Source organism: Macrotis lagotis, chromosome 2 (genome assembly GCF_037893015.1).
Source record: "Macrotis lagotis isolate mMagLag1 chromosome 2, bilby.v1.9.chrom.fasta, whole genome shotgun sequence".
NCBI classification, from domain to species: domain Eukaryota; kingdom Metazoa; phylum Chordata; class Mammalia; order Peramelemorphia; family Peramelidae; genus Macrotis; species Macrotis lagotis.
In genome coordinates this window covers 24,093,766-24,114,745 of record NC_133659.1, presented here as the reverse complement: position 1 = coordinate 24,114,745, position 20,980 = coordinate 24,093,766, and the positions used below count along the sequence as shown (strand labels likewise).

The 20,980-nt window shown below is 44.9% G+C and overlaps 1 protein-coding gene across 1 annotated transcript; it reads right to left on the bottom strand.

Annotated features, from left to right (window-relative positions):
• Positions 1-189: 189 nt before the first annotated feature.
• Positions 190-20,055, bottom strand: FAM151A (family with sequence similarity 151 member A). The gene is made up of 6 exons (XM_074220321.1): positions 19,702-20,055; positions 18,488-18,625; positions 12,411-12,563; positions 10,781-10,940; positions 5,038-5,262; positions 190-718 (listed from the first exon to the last, which is right to left on the bottom strand). The coding sequence occupies exons 1-6, from the start codon at positions 19,805-19,807 to the stop codon at positions 550-552; spliced, it is 951 nt and encodes a 316-aa protein (XP_074076422.1). The 5' UTR covers positions 19,808-20,055; the 3' UTR covers positions 190-549.
• Positions 20,056-20,980: the final 925 nt, after the last annotated feature.

Genomic DNA, 20,980 nt, shown 5'->3' with positions numbered 1-20,980 from the left:
TAAATGTGATGAGTTGTGTAAAGGGATTAAACTATTCTCCTTAGAACTGGAGGGTAGAATCCTAGTTCTACTGGGAGTAAAGAGGTGGTTTGTGTGGGGTGGGCAATTTATAGGGAGTTAGTGTTAGGATTTCTTTAAGGAATAACTTTCTAATAATTAATGATATCAAGAAAAGTCAATAAAGCAAGTCAAAAAGGATTTATTAAGTGCATACTGTTTGCTAGGCACTGTGCTAAGTGCTCTGTGAATACAAAAAAAAAAAGACAAAAATAATTCCTGCCCTCAAAAACTCACACTTTAATGAGAGAGACAAGAAATCAATGATTAAGGAGATACAAGATATATAGAAAGGAGATGGAATGAATACTATTCAGGAGGAACTCTGGAGAAGTGATTCTTATTCTGGGTTGGATCACACGATGTCCACTGAGATCTCTTCTAGCTCAGAAGTTCATGGAGAATCCCTCCTGCTTTGTGACAGGTTGAGGAGTGATTTCAGGGCCCCAGCACCCATTCTTCTCCAACCCTCAGTTCTTTGCCCTTGTTAAGTCAGCCCTTTGATGAGCCAGACTTCTTTAGGACAAGTTGCTTGAACTGAGATAGGATGGGCTCAAAAAGGTCATAGTAGATTTGGTGTGGGGCACTGTGGTTCCGGATGTAAAGAAGGTCCTTCACAGTCACGCGGTCCGAGGCGCCCTGCCACAAGGTCAGGCTGTATCTGAAAGCCGGAGAGATCTACATCAACCACAAGAATACTCTCCCCCAGAAGCCCACACCAAATATGGAGTGCTGAAGTGGATAGCTCACATTTCTGGGCTCAGATGGCACCCCTAGAACACTTATTCCCATTTTACAGATGAGGAAACTTAAGCTTGCTGAGAGGAAGAGGCTCGCCCAAGGGATACATAGCTAGCAAATGGCAGCCTGGTTTTCTAACTGAAATTAAATCTAGGATCCTTTCCAATATGTACCTCAGGGTGCCTTTCTGTGCTTCCTCAGTTGGACTCATCCTTTCCACCTGCCTAGTGATTACTTACCCAAGCCACAGAGGCAAAGATGAGAAAATACATCTCTCTCCTTTTTTTGGTGGTGGTCTATGGATGTGGAACACTGCATATATTATCAGATTCCTTCAATGTGCTAATTCTATTGAAGTGTTTTCTCTCTCTCTTTTTTATTTTTGGTTGCAAGAGAGGGTTTGTTAGGTGGGAGGAAAAGGGAAATCATATTCACAAGGCAGAAGATATCAAACATTCTTAAAAACTATGGAGGCTCAGATGGAGAGATTTCCATGGGTTGGGAGTAGGGCAGGGACTGGGAAAGATTTCACAATACATGATTTCTGAGCCAGGCTTGTAAGATGGATGGAATTTGGACAGTAACCAAAAAAAGCTCACATTTAGAAAGTATTGTATAGTTTATTTATTTTGGAGGGTTTTTTGTCCTTTAGTTTTGAAGAAGACCGTGACATCAGGGAGGTAATGCCATGGCAAGCACATGAATTGGATTAGAATGTGGAAGGGCATATCTCACTTTCTCCTCCAGGGCCATTAGGGCTCAGTGGCCAGATAAGAACCAGGATGACAGGAGATGGTCTGGGATGTGAGGTAATCAGGGTTAAGTGACTTACCCACACATAGCTAATAAGTGCCAAGTGTCTGAGGATGGATTTCAACCCTATTCTCTTGACTCCAAGGTCAGTACTCTATCCACTGCACCACCTAGTGTATTTTCTCACAACCATTCTGTGTGGCAAGGAGTACCAACATGAATGAATGAGGAGATTGAGAGTCACAGATATAGGTCCAAGGAGAGGAATGACTTGCCCAAAGTCACAGCTACAAAGTTGGCAGAGCTGAGATTAGAAGCCAACCCTCTTGAGGTCAATCCCAGGACACCTTCTAAAGACTTTTGATGTAATAGCTAAGATTTCCTAGTTTGTTCAACTCTCAATGACCAGTCCTAGTGCAGAAAGGACATTGGATTCATGAGTCTCATCTCCACCATAGCTGAGGAACCACAGGCAGATCTCTCTGCTTTTCTTGATCTGTTTCCACCTCTGTGATTTAGGGGAAAAAGCCCATAGTCGGCCAATCTCTCAGACAAATGGTCCAAAGCATGGCTTGTTTATGGAAATTTCTGAACCAATAAAAGAAATTATAGATGCCCAAGCTGCAGAAGCTTCTTTCCTGCTCTCTCTGTCTTGGAGAGCCAAGCAGAACAAAAATCCCCTTTTCAGCCTGGACTTTGGAGTTGGCTCTTGGTCCTTATAAGGAATTAGGACTGACATAGAGTAGGAACACCCTAAACTTTAACTCTGGCCAAGGGGATTTAGGGCAGGGAAGAATAAAGTTGGAAATGGTCCAGAAAAGGGCAGCTACTATAGCTCGGGGTTCTGGGAATGTTTAAGCTAGAGAAGATTCGACTCTAGGGACATGATAGCAGCCATCAAATAGTTTTTAGATTTGGGGCCTGCAGATATGGGAGCAATGAGTGAAAGTTGAAAAGAAATGAATTCTATTTCAATGCAAAGAAAGCCTCTTAATGAATGGAGCTGTCCAAAAGTGGAATGGATGACCTTAGGTCCTTGAGTTCCCCATCACTGAGAGTCTTCAAGCAGAGGCTGAATAATCACTTGTTAGCTCTAGATCTGGAAGGGTCCTCAGGGGCCATCTAGGTCACCCCAAGTTGCAGATTCCAATCTTACCTTAGCAATTTGCTAGCATTTTGCCCAGGGCAAGTTATTTAAACTTCCTCGGTCACAGTTCCCCCACTATAAACTGGGCAAAATAACGGAACCTGTTTCACAGAGTTGTGCAGATCAAATGAGATGTGTTTGTACAGTGTTTCACAAACATGAAAGTGCTCCATAAATTCTAGTTCACATGGTTTTTCTGTGTTTATTTATTGCTGCTGTTATTATTGAGGGACTTCTCTTCCAGGCATGGGAGGACTAGATAATGGACTAGACAACAGACTTTGAGGTCCATCTGGGATTACATTGGGTAGCAGCTGAAGGAGGAAAAACGATCCGACAGGCAGGAGACAGGGTTGACCAGTGATGGATCGTACCTCCAATGTGTTATACAGTGGAAAGAACGGGAATGGGGTCTAAAGACCTACGTGCAAATCCTGCCCCTGGCATTTACAACCTGCCCCTGACCAGCTTCTCTGCTTTCTAGTTCCCCTTCTGTAAAATGGGGAAGTTGAACTAGACCCCTTCCAGCTCTAAATTTATGATTCTATGATTCTCCTCAGCAGTCCTGACAGATCCACTCTCTCTGTGGCCTCACTGATCTTTTACTTTTTTTAACCCCATGTCAAAACCCCCAAAGGCAGGTTGCAGCATCACAGGTTGTAAAACCAAAGAGCACTTACCTTCTATGAAGGCCCAACTCTGTCAGTGAAGATAGGGGAGGAAGGGAAGCTTGGGAGAGTCTCAAAAAAAAGTGGAATGTTAAGTAGATAGGACCACCCATTTTGCTAATGGTAAAACAGAGGTGCAAGGAACTTTGGCTTGCCCATGTTACACAGTCACACCGTTTACCCAGTGATCTGAGCCTTGGACCTCCTTCTCTTGACACTCCATTCAATGTGTTGTACCCTGGGCTTTATTCCTTACCCCAGTGGCTACATCCTGGGAAGTAAGCTGGGTTTGGAGTCAGGAGAGACCTGGGTTTGAATCTTAACTTTAGTATTTACTAGCTATATGACGACAGTTGAATGTCTCTGAGCTTCCATTTCCTCATAAGTAAAATAGGGATAATAATGCCTGTGATATCTCCAAGGACTGTTTTAAGGTCTTGATTTTCCCATGAATTGGATTTAAGTGAGGCAAAATTACATGAAATCATCAGCCTCACTCTCTCTTCCACAGTCATCAAAGTCCAGTGGCAGGACAAAAGTCAAGATCACTGGGGATGTCCTGGGAAGTAGAGGATGAATATTTCTTTCTTTCTTTCTTTTTAGGTTTTTGCAAGGCAGTGGGGTTAAGTGGCTTGCCCAAGGTCACACGGCTAGAATTATTAAGTGTCTGAGGTCACATCTGAACTCAGGTACTCCTGGCTCCAGGGCCAGTGCTCTATCCACTGCACCACCTAGCCACCTCAGGATGAATATTTCTTAAGGCACTTTATAAAGGTTAGTCACAATAGCAACAATAGATCTGACCATACTACCCCCTACTCAATGACTCTTGCCTCCAGGATCAATTGTAAACTTCTCTATTTTGCTTTTAGCAGTGAGTTCTTTGAGGCTTTTTCTATCTCCATTTTAGCACAGTGACTGATACATGGCACTTTATAAATTCTAGTTGATTGACTACTTAAAAAGCCTTTCACAACTTTTGCAATGCTTCACATCCACTATAGTATTGTATCATCCCCACTATCATTATCACCATCATCATTACCATCACCATCATCATCATCACCATCATCACCACCACCATCACTACCACCACTACCATCATTATTATTATTATCATTCAAAGTTAATAACTGAACTTGGGTCCACACTGGCTCTCTATCCACTACCCCACACTGCCTCTCAAAATGCCAGCTGTAGCACTGTCAGCCAGGTGCTTTATTAAGAGTTACTTTCTAGTTGCCCGAAGGAGAAAGGGACACAGTGGCATCTTGGCTGCCTTTTTATGGCTCTGAGGAGAGAAACATATAAACACTTCCTGTCAGGGAAGTTTTCTAGATTGTTTAGAGGATGTGGCCATGCACCCTGAGGCTTACCTGGATCTGCTTCTCCCTTTGCAAACAACCCAATGTGCCAGGAGGCACCCCATCCATCTCTGATAGCCTTAATTCCTTAACTGCCTAGCTACACATTGCCCTCACTGGTCATTAGTGGTAGTGCCATGCAACCTGACTGGCTAGCTCTGCTGCCTCACTTGATGATAGACTTGATTTTGCCAGAGAGCCTCAGTCCTGCTCTTTGCCCATGTTCCTAGTGCTTAGTAGGCACTTAATACACGTGAAGTGATTAGCTAATCGATCTTAGTGCTGTTGGAGGGCATCTCCCTCTCACCTCTCGGACTGATTCAGGAGCCAGTTGAAATGGGGCCAAGCAGCTCTTGCCATGGCAGCTCGCACTGGGAAGGTCACTTTCTGTGGCAGGGCCATCACCAGTCTGTGCATCTTCTCAATCATGTCCCAGGTGTAGGTTTTGTTGGGAGCGAAGGGGACATAGAGAGTGGTCCAACCCAGAGACAGGGTGGCATTGGGGTACTTTTCCTGGACCAGGGACAGAAACCTAGAAAGAGAAGCAGACAACATTTGAAGCTTGAGCAAGACTTTAACTTTCTCTGAGCCTCAGGTCTTCTCTGTTACAATAATTCTCTCAGGTCTCACCCTTCTTCACCTTTTTACAGTGTCTTCAGCATCATCATCTTCCTTATGAGTGGACATATTCCAAGACATTGTACTCTCTACAACCTCCTGGCCCACCCCATCAAGACCCAGAGCTTTGTAGTGGACTTGGCATCAGGAAGTCCTGAGTTCAAATGATGCTTCACCAGCTGTGAGACCTTAAGCAAGTCACTTAGGTACTCTCAGAGTCAGTTTTTCCACATATAAAATAAGGATAATAATAGAACCTTCTTCCTAGGGTAGTAAGGATCACACGTGCAATCATGTACAGAGTTCTCTGCAAACCCTAAATTGTTAAGTAAATTCTAGTTGGTATCATTCTTACTTTTATTAAACTACTCTCAAACCAACCTATCCAGCCCTCATCTTTCTTTTGAGATACAGTCCGACATCACCACCTAACTACAGACCAGAGAGTAATAGAATAACATATATCTTCACTTTCATATCCCAACTCAACAATATAGCTAGCATTTAGATGAAATCAAGGTTTGCAGAATGCTTTAAAAATATTATATAACTTAATCTCCAAAACAACCCTGGGAGGTAATAGGTGCTATCATTAACCTTATTTTAGAGTTGAGGAAACTGAGGCAGAGGCAAAGTGACTTGCTCAGGATCTCAGAACTAGCAAGCCTCTGAGATAGGATTTGAATTCAGGTCTTTCTAATTCTAAGCACAGCACTTAATCCATTATGAGATGCCTCAACTTGGCCAGCAGATACTACTCTCTACCTCCTTGTTTCTTTTGAGGGCACCACCACCACCACCACCACCACTGTCCCACACGTTATTCAGATTAATCACTTCTAAGTTATTTTCAGCTTTTCACTGCCCCTCACCTGCTGTGGTTAGGTAGAAAGGAAATTAGAAAAGAAGAAGGAAGTTAGGAAAGAAGAAAAAAAGAGAACTTAGAAAGAAAAGAAAGAAATTAAAAAGGAAGGGAAAAAAGAAGGGATCTTTGGAAGGAAGGAAAGAAGGAAGGAAGAGAAAAGAAGTCAAAAAAGAAGGAAAAAGGATTCAGGAAGGAAGGAAAAATGAAAGGAAGGAATAAAGACAGGAAGGAAGTTAGGAAGAAAGAAGTTAAAGGAAGGAAGGAAGGAAGGAAGAAAAGAATGAAGAACGTTAAAAAAGAAAAAAGAAAGGATAGTTGGTGGGAAGGAAGGAAGGAAAAAAAGAAAGGAAGCTAAGGAAGAAAGCATTTATTAAGGCCCTATCATACACCAGACCCTGCACTACAAAGCAGCTCCATATCAATGAGTTGTTATCCTGCACGCCTTTCTAGCATTCGGGCCACCTCTCTGGTGGAGATCCTGTCCCCTTTTCACCTGCATTATTACACAAGCCTCTCACTTGAAAGCCCTGCACTACTGTCCCCCCGCTTCCCTTCCACTGCACTTTCAAATTCTCCGGAGTCAGAGCTGACTGTTCCAGAAGCTCCTATGATTCCCTGCTGCCTCTGGGATCAAGTACAAACTTGTCTGATATTTCAAGCCCTTCCCAAGCTGGTGTTCTCCTCTGTAATCCAACCGAGCTGATTTGCATGTCCTTCTCCACAGAGAACATTTCTGCTCCATTTGTAAACAGGTGAGGAGGTCCCTCCTACACCTAACATTCCTGTTCTGCTCTCCTTCCTTACCTGTGCTTCTGGAAAGCTTTGAGCCCTTCAGACCTCAGGACAAGGTCTACCTCCTATCCTGAACTACCCTGATTCCCCCCACTCCAACTGTGACTCTCTCCCCACCTCTATTAGCTCTGTGTTTGCCTTTGTAAAATTTACATCCCCAAAGAGGGCCCATCTCCCCAAGAACGTCTGACTCTCTTCTAGAGCCAAGCCCAGATTCAATCTTGACCAAGACGGGCCCCTAAAGGATGGGGAAGGGCTTCTTTTAGTACCTTCTCATTCAGGCAGATCCCTAGGCCCCTCTGAGAATAGTCATTGTTTCCTGGAATCTCCATTTAGAAAAAAATTAAATATTTTAAAAATTATTTTTCCAACTACATACAACAGTAATTTTCAAGAATCATTTTTTGCTTTTTTCTCTCTGTCCCCCTTTCTCCTGACAGAAAGCAATCTAATATAGGCTCTAAATGTATAGCCATGCTAAACATAGATCCATATTAATCATGTTGTGAAAGAAGAATCAAATCCAAATGTAGGAAAAAACCCAAATTCATAAGACACTTTTAAAAATTGAAGATAATAGCTTTGGTCTTCATTTAAACTCCACAGTTCCTTCTCTGGTTATTGATGGGATTTTCCATCACAAGTCCCTTAGAATTATCTTTGATTCTCATGCTGCTGAAATGATCAAGTCCATCAAAGCTGATCACACCCTTTGTTGCTGTTATTATGTACAATGTTCTTCTGGTTCTGTTCACTCAACATCAGTTCATTCAAGTTTTGGACTATCCTTTTTAAGGAATGGTCCTCAAGCCATCCATGACATGCACCTGCTCCATGGACCTTGCTCCTGACTTTCTGGATATTTTTCCTCCACTGTGACTCCCTTCCCCTGGTCACCCACTCCTGTTTCTCAGCTTCCTTTTATTTATTTATTTATTTATTTATTTATTTGTTTGTTTGTTTGTTTGTTTGTTCGTTTATTTATTTATTTATTTTAGGTTTTTTTGTAAGGCAAATGGGGTTAAGTGACTTGCTCAAAGCCACACAGCTAGGTAATTATTAAGTGTCTGGGACCAGATTTGAACCCAGATACTCCTGACTCCAGGGCCAGTGATTTACCCACTGCACCACCTAGCCACCCCTCAGCTTCTTTATATGTTCTGTTACCCCTATTTGAATGTAAATTCCTTGAAAATCTGGAACTAGACCCAAAGGTTCCAACAATAGCACTACTAGGTCTGTATCTCAAGGGATCATAAAAAAGGGAAAAGGACCCACTCATGTGAATTGTTTGGTGGTGCCAAACACCTGGAAACTGAGGGTATGTCTTTATGGGAATGACTGAATAAATTGTGTTATATGAAAGTAATTGAATATTATTATTCTATAAGAAATGGAGGGCAGGTGGATTTCCAAAAAAAACCTGCAAAGATTTTCATGAACTGATGCTGAGTGAAGTGAGCAGAACCAAGAAAACATTGTACACAGTTACAGCAACACTGAGAGATGATATTCAGCTCTTCTCTGCAATACAGTGATCAAAGACAATTCTAAAAGACTTGTGATGGAAAATGCCATCCATGTCTAGAGAGGGAACTATGGAGTCTGAAGGCAGATTGAACCAAGCTATTTTCACTTTTTAAAAATTTGTTTTTTCTTTCTCATGATTTTTTGTCTTTGTTCTGATTCTTTTTTTTTTTTTTTTGCAAGGCAATGGGGTTAAGTGGCTTGCCCAAGACCACACAGCTAGATTATTATTAAAGTGTCTGAGGCCGGATTTGAATTCAGGTACTTCTGACTCCAGGGCTGGTGCTCACCTAGCCACCCCTGATTCTTCTTTTTACAACATGACTAATGTAGAAATAAGTTTTACATGATTATGTATGTGTAACTTGTATCAGATGACTTGCTGTCTTGGAGAAGGAGGGAGAAACGTTCAAAAATCACTGCTGAAGGACAGCTAGATGGTGCAATGGATAGAGCACCGGCCCTGGAGTCAGAAGGACCTGAGTCTTCAGACACTTCATACTTACTAGCTGAGTGACCTGGACAAGTCACTTAATCCTATTGCCTTGCAAAAAAACAAAAATACTAAAAAAAAAAAGTTGAAAATGATCTCCATGCAATTGAAAAAAGTAAATTACTATTAACATAAAATAGAATGTAAACTTCTTGAAGGCTGGGATAGTCTTTCTTTTTTGCTTCTTTTTGTATCACCATCTTAACAGAGCTAAACTCTAAAAGCCCCTTACAACTTGGCCCCAGTGTATGGTTTCATCCTCTGTATATACTACCCTCCTTCCTCTACTCTACAGTCTAGCTAAACTGGCCTCTCTCTTCCTCACACTTGGTGTTCCATTTCCCACCTCAGTTCCTTTGCTGAACTGTCCTTCCCACTCTCTACTTCCATGCTAGGGTTGCTCACCCTTTGAGAAAAGATAGCAGTTACTTGACCACAGGAGGTTTGGACACATGGTAGGTGCAGTGATTGGGCAGGCAACCTCCAGCTGTTGGCCGATGAGGATGCCAGAAGCTTGTCAGGGTGGAAAGAGGAATGCATTGTAATACTCTCATTGTACAGATTGGGAAACTGAGACACAGGGAGACTTGCACCCGGTTCTTTTGACTTAGGACCAGTGCTTTTTTTCACTGAACTTTACTCTGATAGAATGCAAGCTCCTTTAAGGAAAGTCACTATGATTTTGTCCTTCCCAGCCTCTGCTTCCATGCTAGGGATGCTCTGGTTCCTCTGACCTACTGACCTACCCAGTTTCAACCTTTCCTGATCCCTCCAAATGCTAGTTTCCCCTTCTCTCTAACTAGTATGGATTTGTGCTTGGCACACAGTTAGGACCAAATAGATAAAAGCCTATTGAATATGAATCATGGCAGTTTATGGGTTTGAAAAGAGCATTTATTTGGATTCAGGGTTCAAATCTTGTCACTGCTACCTCCTCTCTGTGTGACATGTGACTTTGGGCTATTTGTTTGACCCTCCTGGGCCTCAGTTTCCTACTCTACAAAACTGGGGGAGGAAAGGACTATGATAGCTAGTTGTGATTATAAGATCACTCAATCTTGTATCTGATATTGAGACACGCACTTGCCCTGACCCTGTTTGTTTTTTTCCAGTTCTCTCCCTCTTCCGATTACCTTGTATTCACTTACCTTTACCCATCTCATGTCTTTTATTTTTCATCACTTCCCACAGAGCATATCAGTTCTGTAAGGGAAGGGACTGCTTCAGTTCTGTCTTTGCATCCACTGTGCCCAGCAAAGAGTAGGTGCTTAATAAATGCTCATTGAATTGGACTGAATTGAATTGAACCAAAGTCCCCATCAAACTCTATTTCTGCCTCTGATAGAGATGGATGGATGGATGGATGGATGGTTAGACAGGCAGATAGACAGATTCATGGATGGGTAGATAGATGAATAGACAGATATGGCTAGAAAGACAGACTACCTATTGAGGTCTTGGCACAACCAGGGACTGTGCTAAGCACTATAAATACAAACAAGAAATAAAAGCTAACAACAGTTCCTCCTCTCTGGACATTTACATTCTAAAGAGAGAAGCCACCACCTACAAGGGAGTTGGGAAAGGTTATGCCCTAAGCACCCGATTTCTCATGTTCTCCTTCAGCCTCCTGAGCCTTCCCCATGGACTCATGCCATCGTTTGAGGGTCTAGAGTTGGGGAGGGGAAGGAAAAGAAGGAGATCCAGCCAAGACTCCCAACACATTCAGAGAGAGAGGAGGAGCCATGGACTCACCGTGTGGCATTGATGGCAACTGGGATGGGCACATTGGGGCCTTCCAGGATGTCGGCATTGATCCACACAGGCCTCTGGAGTCTCCCATTCTCTGTTTGATTTCTTAAGAGCTCCAGAGAAGGGCCGACTGCTTTGATGCTCTTGAAATCTAGTTTGATACCTAGCAAAGAATGCAGAGAAGTTCTAGAATGATTCCAGAGGGGCCGAGAGAGCTTGAAGAGCGTTAGACCAGAGGGTCCAGCAGTGCGGAGAAGACTGGACTGGAAATCTAGAAGGACCCGAGTTCAAATCCCTTCTCTGACATTACGTGCAAGATCACAGGCAAGTTACTCTTTGCCTCAGTTTCCTCATTTGTAAAATGGGTGTACTTGTTGCAATTATCTCATCACATCATGGTGACATTGCAATGAGAAAACATATATAAAATGTACTATATTAATATAGATCTGACAATCTTGGTTCTATGATCCCAGGCCCTTTCTAGCTCTGACATCCCCTGTCCTAAGGGTCCTCCCAGCTCTGACATTCCCTGTCCTAAGGGTCCTCCCAGCTCTGACATCCCTTCTCCTAAGAGCCCTCCCAGCTCTGACATCCTTTACTCTAAACTCTCTCCAAGATCTGACATTCTCTCTTCTCAGGTCCTTTCCACCTCTGACCTGGGGGAGACCAGAGAGGAAGGCTTGATTAAAGGAAAGATATATGGTCAATAGGATGCCAATAACTCCTTGAACTTGTGCTATGCTTTATGGCTTATAAATAGCTTTCACCAGATTCTCCCACTGGCAGGTGTTATTCCCATTTTAAAAATGAAGGAATAGAGGCACATAGAAGGAGAAGCAGGAATAAAGTGGTATATTGTAGGAAAAACTGTTTTTCTCTGTGTAGTCATGGACAAGTCCCATAATATCTCTTGACCCCAATTTTCTTCATCTACAGAATGAGAGAGCTGGTCTCCATGATTTCTGAGGTCTTTCCAATTCTAAAAGTCTTCTGTGACTTTGTGGGAATCCAAGATTCTGGCATCTCAGCCAAGCTCTTTCCAATGGACCACATGGGGATGATGATGATGTTTTTTGTCCTTTATTATTTTTTTTAATTCTATTTACTTAAGACAATGAGGTTAAGTAACTTGTCCAACATCACACAGCTAGACAATTACTAAGTGTCTGAGGTCAAATTTGAACTCAGGTCCTCCTGACTCCAGGGCTGATACTCTATCCACTGCGCCATTTAGTTGCCCCTTGTCCTTTACTCTCAAAGAAGACAAGGACATCAAGGAGGTGATGCCATGACAAGCACATGAATTGGATTTCAGCAAGGGGGAAGTTGTGCTAAGTGACCAGTCTCACTTTATCTTCCAGAGTCATCTGGGTCCAGTGGCCAGATATGAATCAAGATGACTGGAGATGGTTCTGGATTCAAGGCAATCAGAGTTAAGCGACTTGCCCATGGTCACACAGCTAGCACATGACAAGCATCTGAGGCTGAATTTGAATTCTTGTCCTCCTGACTCCATGGCCACCTAGCTGCCTTCATGGGGATGAGATCCAGGGTCAACCAATCCATCAGTCAACAGGTATCAAGTGCCTACAATGAGCCAACCACTGTGTTAAGAGGCCATCACTGTTACCTTTTCTGGATCTGGTCAATACGGCTTCCAACCACTGCTCCAAGGTGTTGTCACTGTAGATGGCAGGGGGGTGGGCCATGATGGGGACACCGGTCTCATTGACTGTGTTCAGTCCTTCCACGGTGACATCTGCTTCCAATACCATGACATCGCCTGGGTCCCAAGGAAGAATACAGAGAAAGAGTAACAAGGAAAAGCTGAGTTCCCATCACACCTAAACCCTTGTATCCCTTTGCTGATCAGGGAGACCCTCTGAAATGGGGGATGCCCCATATTGTACAAAATGTGGGACTTAAAGGTTTCTGTTGCTCCCAAAATATCTTCTTGGTTCCATCCACCCCTCCTAACTGGTCTGAAATTCTCATATAACATGGACCAAAGATCCCTTGAAAGATACTTAAATGTGCATGTATGATGAATGTGTGTTTGTGATGTATGAGACAGTGTGCTAGACTTGTAGTCAGAAAGACAATGTTCAAATCCAATCTTAGACACTAACTGGTTGTGAGACCCTAGGCAAGTCACTTAACAGTGACATAGAAAGGCCTTAAGGTTTACAAAACACTAAGGGCAGCTCCGTGGCACAGTGGATAGAGCACCAACTCTGGAGGACTTGAGTTCAAATCCAGTCTCAGATACTTAATAATGACCTAGCTGTGAGACCTTGGGCAAGTCACTTAACCCCATTTCCTTATCCCCCCCCAAAATTTATAAAACACTTTCACATATATTTGCTTATCTGATTCACCTCTTCTCAGAAGGGTAATTTCTACTATTATCCATAGCTACATTATCCATACCACTGTCCAATAGTTCAGTTTCCTCCTCTGTAAGATCAGAGGTACGGTTAGTTGCCCCACCTGGAGTCTTGAAGACCTGGGTCAAATCCAACTGCAGACACTAGTGGTATGACCCGAGGCAAGTCACTTCACAATGGTTGCCTCAGTTTCCTCATCTCTAAAATGAGTTGGAGAAAGAAATGGCAAACCATTCCAGTATCTCTGCCAAGAAAACCTCAAATGGAATCACTGAAAGTCAGATATGATTGGACTGAAAAAAAAAACCAATTGAATAAGAACAAGGTTACTTCCAATTCTTGCCCTCTGAGCTCCACTCTGCAAGTCAGTTTTCCCATCTGTAAAATGAGAGACTAGATGCCCTCTCAAGGTTCCCTTTCAGGTCTCAATCCTGGGATGTTTTTAAGATTAGGTCCACTCTGTGTCCACTGATGTTGGTACCTGGGCAAACAAATCTCTGGTTGGACATCTGGTTGGAAAAGAACAGAAGATTCCCTCCTGGTTGGAAAAACACTGAGAAAAGGACTCTCTTAGGGCAAGCAGGTGCTGGTCCTAGGGTTGAGGCAGCAAAACACTTTCACATATATTAGCTTATCTGATTCTCACCTCTTCTCAGGAGGGTAATTTCTACTATTATCCATAGCTGTATTATCCGTACCACTTTTCTCAAGAGTTATAATAGCCTTATGGGAATTTAAGTATATATGAGGGTATAAAAAAGAGTTTATAAAAGTCTCTGACTTTGAGCTTAAGGATCATACAATCTTGTTCAGTTGTGTCTGACTCTTCATGACTCCATTTAGGTGTGGGTTTTTTGGGGTTTTTTTTTTGCAGTAATTTGCCATTTCTTTCTCCAGAGAATTTTACAGATGGGGAGACCAAGACAAACAGGGTGAAGTGACTTGCCTAGGGTGACACAGGTAGCTAATATCCAAGGCCAGATTTGAACTTAAGTCTTCCTGACACCATATGGGGCACTCTATCCACTGTGTCCTGTTCCAGAGGGAGAACTGGTTTCCACCTGGCTGAGCCCAGAGGATGGGGGCAGGCTTTGGCAAACTTGGCAGGTGGGGCCTGGGCTAGGCCTCCCCAGCAATTAGGAAGCTACTGATGTAAGCGGCTCCTGCCAGAGATGATGAGGGTCTGACCTGAGGAGGTGGTGGTGGGACAGACAGGTGGAGGAGCAGTGAATTGTCAGCCCTTGGTAAACTGGAATGGGGAGGGGAAGGGGAGGGAAAATGAATGATGAATGAATGAATGAATGAATGAATGAATGAATGAAAAATCATAATGAAGGGATGGTACTCCTGTCAAGAACGTTAGATGAGACCAGAAATGGGAAGCAGACAGCAGAAAATATGTATCCAGGTTGGTCCACAGACTAGTATTGAGTGGACACTACACATCTAGAATAGATAACCTGGAGTAGGGTCTGGCATGGTGGGAAAGCATTAGCCTCAAAAGCCAAGAAGACCTGGGTTCGAGCTCTGCTTCTGATTTATTAACTGAGTGACCCTGGAGAAGTCTTTGAACTCGACAATCCTATCCTGGGGAAAACTCTGGGTGAACATAAAAAAAATTTTCAAGTGGAAGAGAAATTTCAATTTAGTCAATTTGGCCCAGAAAACAGAACAAGGAAGCAAATGGGGGAAGTGCAGACAGGCAAATTTAGGTTTATGTAAGGAAAAATTTCCAATTGCTAGAGCCCTATGGACATGAAATGGGCTTTAGGAGGCTCCAGGCTCCTCTTCCTTAGAAAGGTTCAAGCAGAAGATGGATGAGTCTTTTTCTCATAACATCACGGGATACTTGGTCCTGTTCAGCTTAGACCAGCTGGCCCCTGAGTCCCCTTCATTTTGGGGTTCAGTCCTTCTATAAAAATCTCCCCAGGTCTCTCCTCCACCCATTAGGTTCTCTTATCTCTATTGCCTGCCTTGGAGACAATGATAAGATGTTCCCATGTTATTATCAAAGGCCCAGAGTCCAAACCTTAGCTTCTTTTCCCCCTTAGGAGGAAATTGAGGCCTAAAGAGAAATGACTGGCCCAAGAGCACACCAGTGGAAGGGCAGACATGAGAGTCCAAGCCTCCTGCCTCCCAGACTAGGTCAGCTAGACCACCCTGGATGTCTCCATGGCCCTGAATTTGCCTATTCACGCTTGGTAGATAAATCCTTCTTAGGAAAGACATGAAGTTTGAGTGGGGCTGACCTTCCTTAGAGCCTCCTTGATTTCGGGAGATAAGATCCTCTCAGTTAAGCCAGAGTTCAGGTTTAGTCAGATGAGGCCTGGTGATCTCAGAGAGACTCTTATCTTCCCTTATCACCCAGGGTGGGGCCATCCTTCCCTTTATCAGAAGAGATTCCCCAGTCCTGAGAAAGCCAACCCGTTCAGCCCTACAGCTCTGACATTCCCAGTTCTAAGCTGCCTCCCAGCTCTGACATACCCTGTTTTAAGACCCTTCCCAGCTTCGACATTTCCTTCTCTAAGGGTCCTCCCAGAAGGGACATTCTATATTTTAGGATACCTATCAACTCTAAAGTGCTTTTAAATCTTTTTTTTTTAATAAAAACCCTTTGGGTAGGGTCCGTGCCTCAAATAATGCTCCTTGGCAAAGAGTGTTACAAGGCAGCTTTGACAGGTTGCTGCTTTGCCCCCCCCATCAATGACCCATGTATTTCACTTAGAATCATCTGAACAGAGACCTCAGGGACCACTGAACCCTTGGATGTCCTCATTTTATAGATGAGGAAACTGAGGCCTGCCTGGTTTCATATCTCATGTAAGGACCCCCCCCCCCCCCAGGCCCAGAATAGCAAGTCTTCTGCCTCAGTAGTTTTCACTGTCACCCTCCCCCTCACTTCCTCTGTTGCTTCTAGGGGTGAGGGATGCTTTCTGGTTCTGTTTCTCTTCAGTTCTAGAGCTAGGGAGCACTGCTGCTCCTCCGGACCATTGTTTTGGACCGCGGGGGCTGGAGATGAGCTGAGGCAGGACAGCGTGAGCAAGCGGGCAGACGCTCATAGGATAAGAATATCCTATCACATCCCATCATAGGTTAGGAATAATACCAAATGGGGCATCACTATGGAGGTCACTACGGGCTTTCTTCAAATGGGGAGCAGGGTGCCAAGTGACTATCCACAAGTGAGGGGCTCAGAGGGGTCATGGGAACTGCCCAAGAGGCCACCAGTGGTAACTCTTAAGGTATCACGTGTGCCTTAGGGGTTGGGATATTTCCAGGTTGGAAAAGTGTAATCCCACAGCAGCCAACCCTTCTGGAATCCTTGACCCTGGGACAAGGCCTGAGGACTAGAAGTGGACTCAGTGCTTGCTGATTGACTAATATGGTGGTCTAGCCCTCAAGATCTCAGAGCCACCTCTTTACTACAAAGAGGAATTGTTCCAGCCTCTCCCTCTCCTCCAATCTCTCTCCAATCTGTGTTGCTGGCATTTCCAACCCACACGTCCCACACATCATCTTCCTTGCCTATATATGCCTCTACATAGGTCTGCATTAGTATGGAAGCCCCTTTAGGGAAGGGTTTCTTTTCTTTTCTTTTCTTTTCTTTTCTTTTCTTTTCTTTTCTTTTCTTTTCTTTTCTTTCCTTTCCTTTTCCTTTTCCTTTTCCTTTTCCTTTTCCTTCCCTTCCCTTCCCTTCCCTTCCCCTTCCCCTTCCCCTTCCCCTTCCCCTTCCCCTTCCCCTTTCCTTTCCTTCCCCTTTCCTTTCCTTCCCCTTTCCTTTCCTTTCCTTTCCTTTCCTTTCCTTTCCTTTCCTTTCCTTTCCTTTCCTTTCCTTTCCTTTCCTTTCCTTTCCTTTCCTTTCCTTTTCCTTTCCATTCCTTTTTTCCTTTTCCTTTCCTTTCCTTTCCTTTCCTTTCCTTTCCTTTCCTTTCCTTTCCTTTCCTTTCCTTTCCTTTCCTTTCCTTTCCTTTCCTTTCCTTTCCTTTCCTTTCCTTTCCTTTCCTTTTCTTTTCTTATTTAAGGTAATGGGATAAGTGACTTGCCCAAGGCCACACAGCTAGGCAATTATTAAGTGTCTAAGTTTGGATTTGAACTCAGGTCCTCCTGACTCTAGGGTCAGTGTTCTATCCACTGTGCCACCTAGCTGTCCCTTACTTTTCTATTTGTAAACCCTAGTATTTAGCACAATGCTTGACGCAGACAGACTAAGCACTTACTGACTTTTCACTCATTTATTCATTCGTTCTTTCATCATTCATTTTCCCTCCCCTCCCCCTCCCCATTCCAGTTTACCAAGGGCTGACAATTCACTGCTCCTCCACCTGTCTGTCCCACCACCACCTCCTCAGGTCAGACCCTCATCATCTCTGGCAGGAGCCACTTCCATCAGTAGCTTCCTAATTGCTGGGGAGGCCTAGCCCAGGCCCCACCTGCCAAGCCTGCCAAGCCTGTCCACATCCTCTGGGCTCAGCCAGGTGGAAACTGGTTCTCCCTCTGGAAGGTTTCCTGGAGTCCTTATTCTTTCACGTTTGATGCCATATCAATAGAACATTTGGCCAAGTCCTCCACCCTTAGTCAGCTTCCTGAGGGCAGGAACTAGATTGCTCAGATTGATTTAGGGCCTTGTGTTTTGGGCGCACTTGTTGACTTGATAGAAGTGAAGTGACTCTACAATTTGCCCTGTTGTTGTATCCTTCACAGAACACCTTGGCGGGGAGCTCAAGGGCAGATTTTCACATTTGGTCATCCAGATCATTTACAAGGGACTCACTTTGCAGTGCAAAGTGAAGGATTTGGTATCTAAGGTTCTCCCCCTCTTTGACATCTCCTTTTCTAAGGCCCCTGCCAATTCTAATATTCTCTGTTCTAAGACCCCTCCCAGCTCTGACATCCTCTGGTCTAAGGCCCTTCCCAATTCTAATATTTTCTGTTCTAAGATCTTTCCCAGTTCTGATATTCTCTGTTCTAAAGCTTCTTCCAACTATGACATCCCCCGTTCTAAGCTCCCTCCCAGTTCTGACATCCCCTGTTCTAAGACCCCTCTCAGCTCTGACATTCTAGTACGCAGGATTCTAAATGAATGAGGTCAGAGTCTTTCCTGAGAGCTAATAAGGAGAGAGAAGAATCAGTCTGAAAGTGGTTTTTTGAATCAGGCTAGGGGAGAGAAGAGGAATCTGGACCCCTGTGCCCTGTCTCCACAGTTTGGCCTCTGGGGATTGACTGAAGGAGGCCTTCCTACCTTCCCCCAGGACCTCCTTCCACCCTCCCCCCAGCCATGCTGCCCACTCCCACCGTGCCCCTCTAAGGGCCCGGGCCTCACTGCTCAGGGCTGCCTCCATCTGGCTCCGGTTGTTGGCGGCATGGTGCCAGGTGACCAGCAGGCCATCCTTGTGGCTGATTTGTCCGGTGCTGATGAGGTAGTCCAGCATGTCGCCATCCGGGGTACAGCTCTCACAATCTGGGAAAGGATGAATTCCTTGTTCTTAATCAAGGGAATGGAAGAGGAAGGGACGCCGACCTGGGAGTCCAGGACTCCTGGGTTCCACTTACTCTCCCTTCTGAGTCGCTGGCATTGAAGAATCTCGGGGAGAGGGACCCAAGGCCATAGCAACTTTTACTGGGAAGAAGGAAATGAAGTGAAGCAAGCTCATGGGAAGGGGAAGAGGAGAGCTAAACGGAAGCAGGAGCTCCTCATTCCTGCAGGCCTTAAGGCGGGGTGGGCTCCCTTCAAGCAGAGGCTGGATGACCTCTGCTAAGAGTCCCGCTTCTGGTCATGTATAGAGGGTGCCTGAAGTCCCTTCCAATTCTGAGATTCTGAGGCTCATGGAAGAACAGTCTTGGGAAAGGGAAAGAAGAGGCAGCGTCCATCAGATCCCTCCAAGGAGGAGGGGGAGAACCTTGTAGAATCTTGAGAATGGGGAGGGGGAGAATTCTGTTGGGCAGAATCCTGGAAAGGGAAAAGGAAGGGGGCCGAGCTCACTAGAGCTTGACTGATTTTAATCTGGAAGGTTGCAAGGGGGAGGATCATGGGGAAAGTAAAGGCAGGGAGCCCAGGTGATGGGGAAGAATTGGGAGGAGGCATCCTGGGAAGGGGGAAGAAGGAGACATCAAGCCAGTAAGTGTTCTTCTAGGGAGAAAGAGATAAAAAGAGGGCTTGAGCCAATCAGAATTCTGGTTGGGAGAGAAGTCAGAACCCCCAAGAGGAATGTTGACACTCGTGAAGTTTCCACATTGAAGGTTTCCTCCTTTGGAGGTGGTTGCTGTGGGGATGGGGCTAGGAGGGAGAGATGGGGAGGGGGGACATGCTCACTCTGAGGACTGCCAGTACTTTGTTTCTTCTTTGTCCCCCTGAGGCAAAGCTTGGTCCTCACCCTTAACTGGGCACACCATGAGAAGGAAGGAGGGAATTTGAGCCAAGTAGGACTTTGCTAGGTGAGGTGAAGGGTGAGGGAGACCTTAGGGAGAGGAAAGGAAGGGGTTTGAGCCAATCAGAATATTTGGGGTGGGGGGAAGCCCAGAGTCTACCCCTCCTACCTGTTTGGGAGCTCTGACTCTGGGTGAGACTGACGGCCAGTACCACAGCGACCACTGACACTGCTCCCACTCCTCCTGCCACTGCCCAGGTCTTCCCTGAAGCCATGGCACCCCCTTCCACCGGCCGGCTTGGCAAAAGTCCTTGGCTTAGTTTCTCTCCCAGAGAGTGTTCCTCCTGGCTGGGAAGTGGAGGAACAGGAATCCAGGGGCTCAGTCTGCCGTCTGCTGTGAGGAAGCCAGAGCTCCCTACAGTCCAGATGACTGCAGGAGGGAGGCCACTCCTTCTGGCCTCCTTCTTCCCAGCCCTTAGCCTGGAGGTGAAGCAGAAAATCCAGACTCTCCACCCCTTGTCCTTTCCTCCCCAGGAGTGTTCTTTGACCCACAGTGTGCCAGGCCACGGGGAGGAGATCAACAGCTGCAAAGGGTCACATGGCCTTTATCTGGTTAACTTGGTGGGCAGAGAAAAGGGCTCCACAGCTGCTCTTGGGGAGGGGTGCCAGGCAGCTGCCTAATAACATCCCCTGGCCCTGGGTTGAAGCTTTAAATGTGGCAGCATTGGACAGCAACCAAAGAACTCTGGCCTCAGAGGCACAAGCCCTTTATCTGCCATCCTTCAGGCAAGGAGGCCCTGGACAAGTCACCTCACTGTTTATTGAATGGGAATAGAATTATGTCATTGGCTGTTTAAGACTGTAATTTCTTTGAATCTAATCTGATCCCTGCCTGAGTAGGTCTCTATGATAAATGAAAGGAAGGAAGTGAGGAAGGAAGGAAGGAAGGAAGGAAGGAAGGAAGGGAGGGAGGGAGAGAGAGAAAAAAGAAGGAAAGGAAGAAGGAAGGAGGGAAAGAGGGAAGAAAGGAAGAAAGGAAAAGAGGAAGGGATAGAGGGGAAAAGGAAAAAAGGAAGGAATAAAAGTGGAGGAAGGAAGGAGGAAAAAAGTAAAAGAAGGAAGAAAGGTAGGAAGGAAAAAAGGAAAGAAGGAAGGAAGGAAGGAAGGATTTATCAAGATGTCTCAGGTACTGTGTGCAAATTTCTTTATATTTATAAACTCTTTCTGCCTGGGAACTCCCTGCAGCTGCCCTCTTTGAAGGGTCTCATCTCATCCCACCAAATATAAGCAAGCTCTGGCCAAGCTTCACTTCCCATCTAAGCTATCTTCTTTCTTCTTCCCTCTCCTTTCCTCCCTCTCCTACCCCTCCTCCCCTTCCCCCACCCCAGGCTTTCCAGTTTAAGCCTTATAATACTACCAGGGCTCCTGGAAAAACTTTGAATCTACTC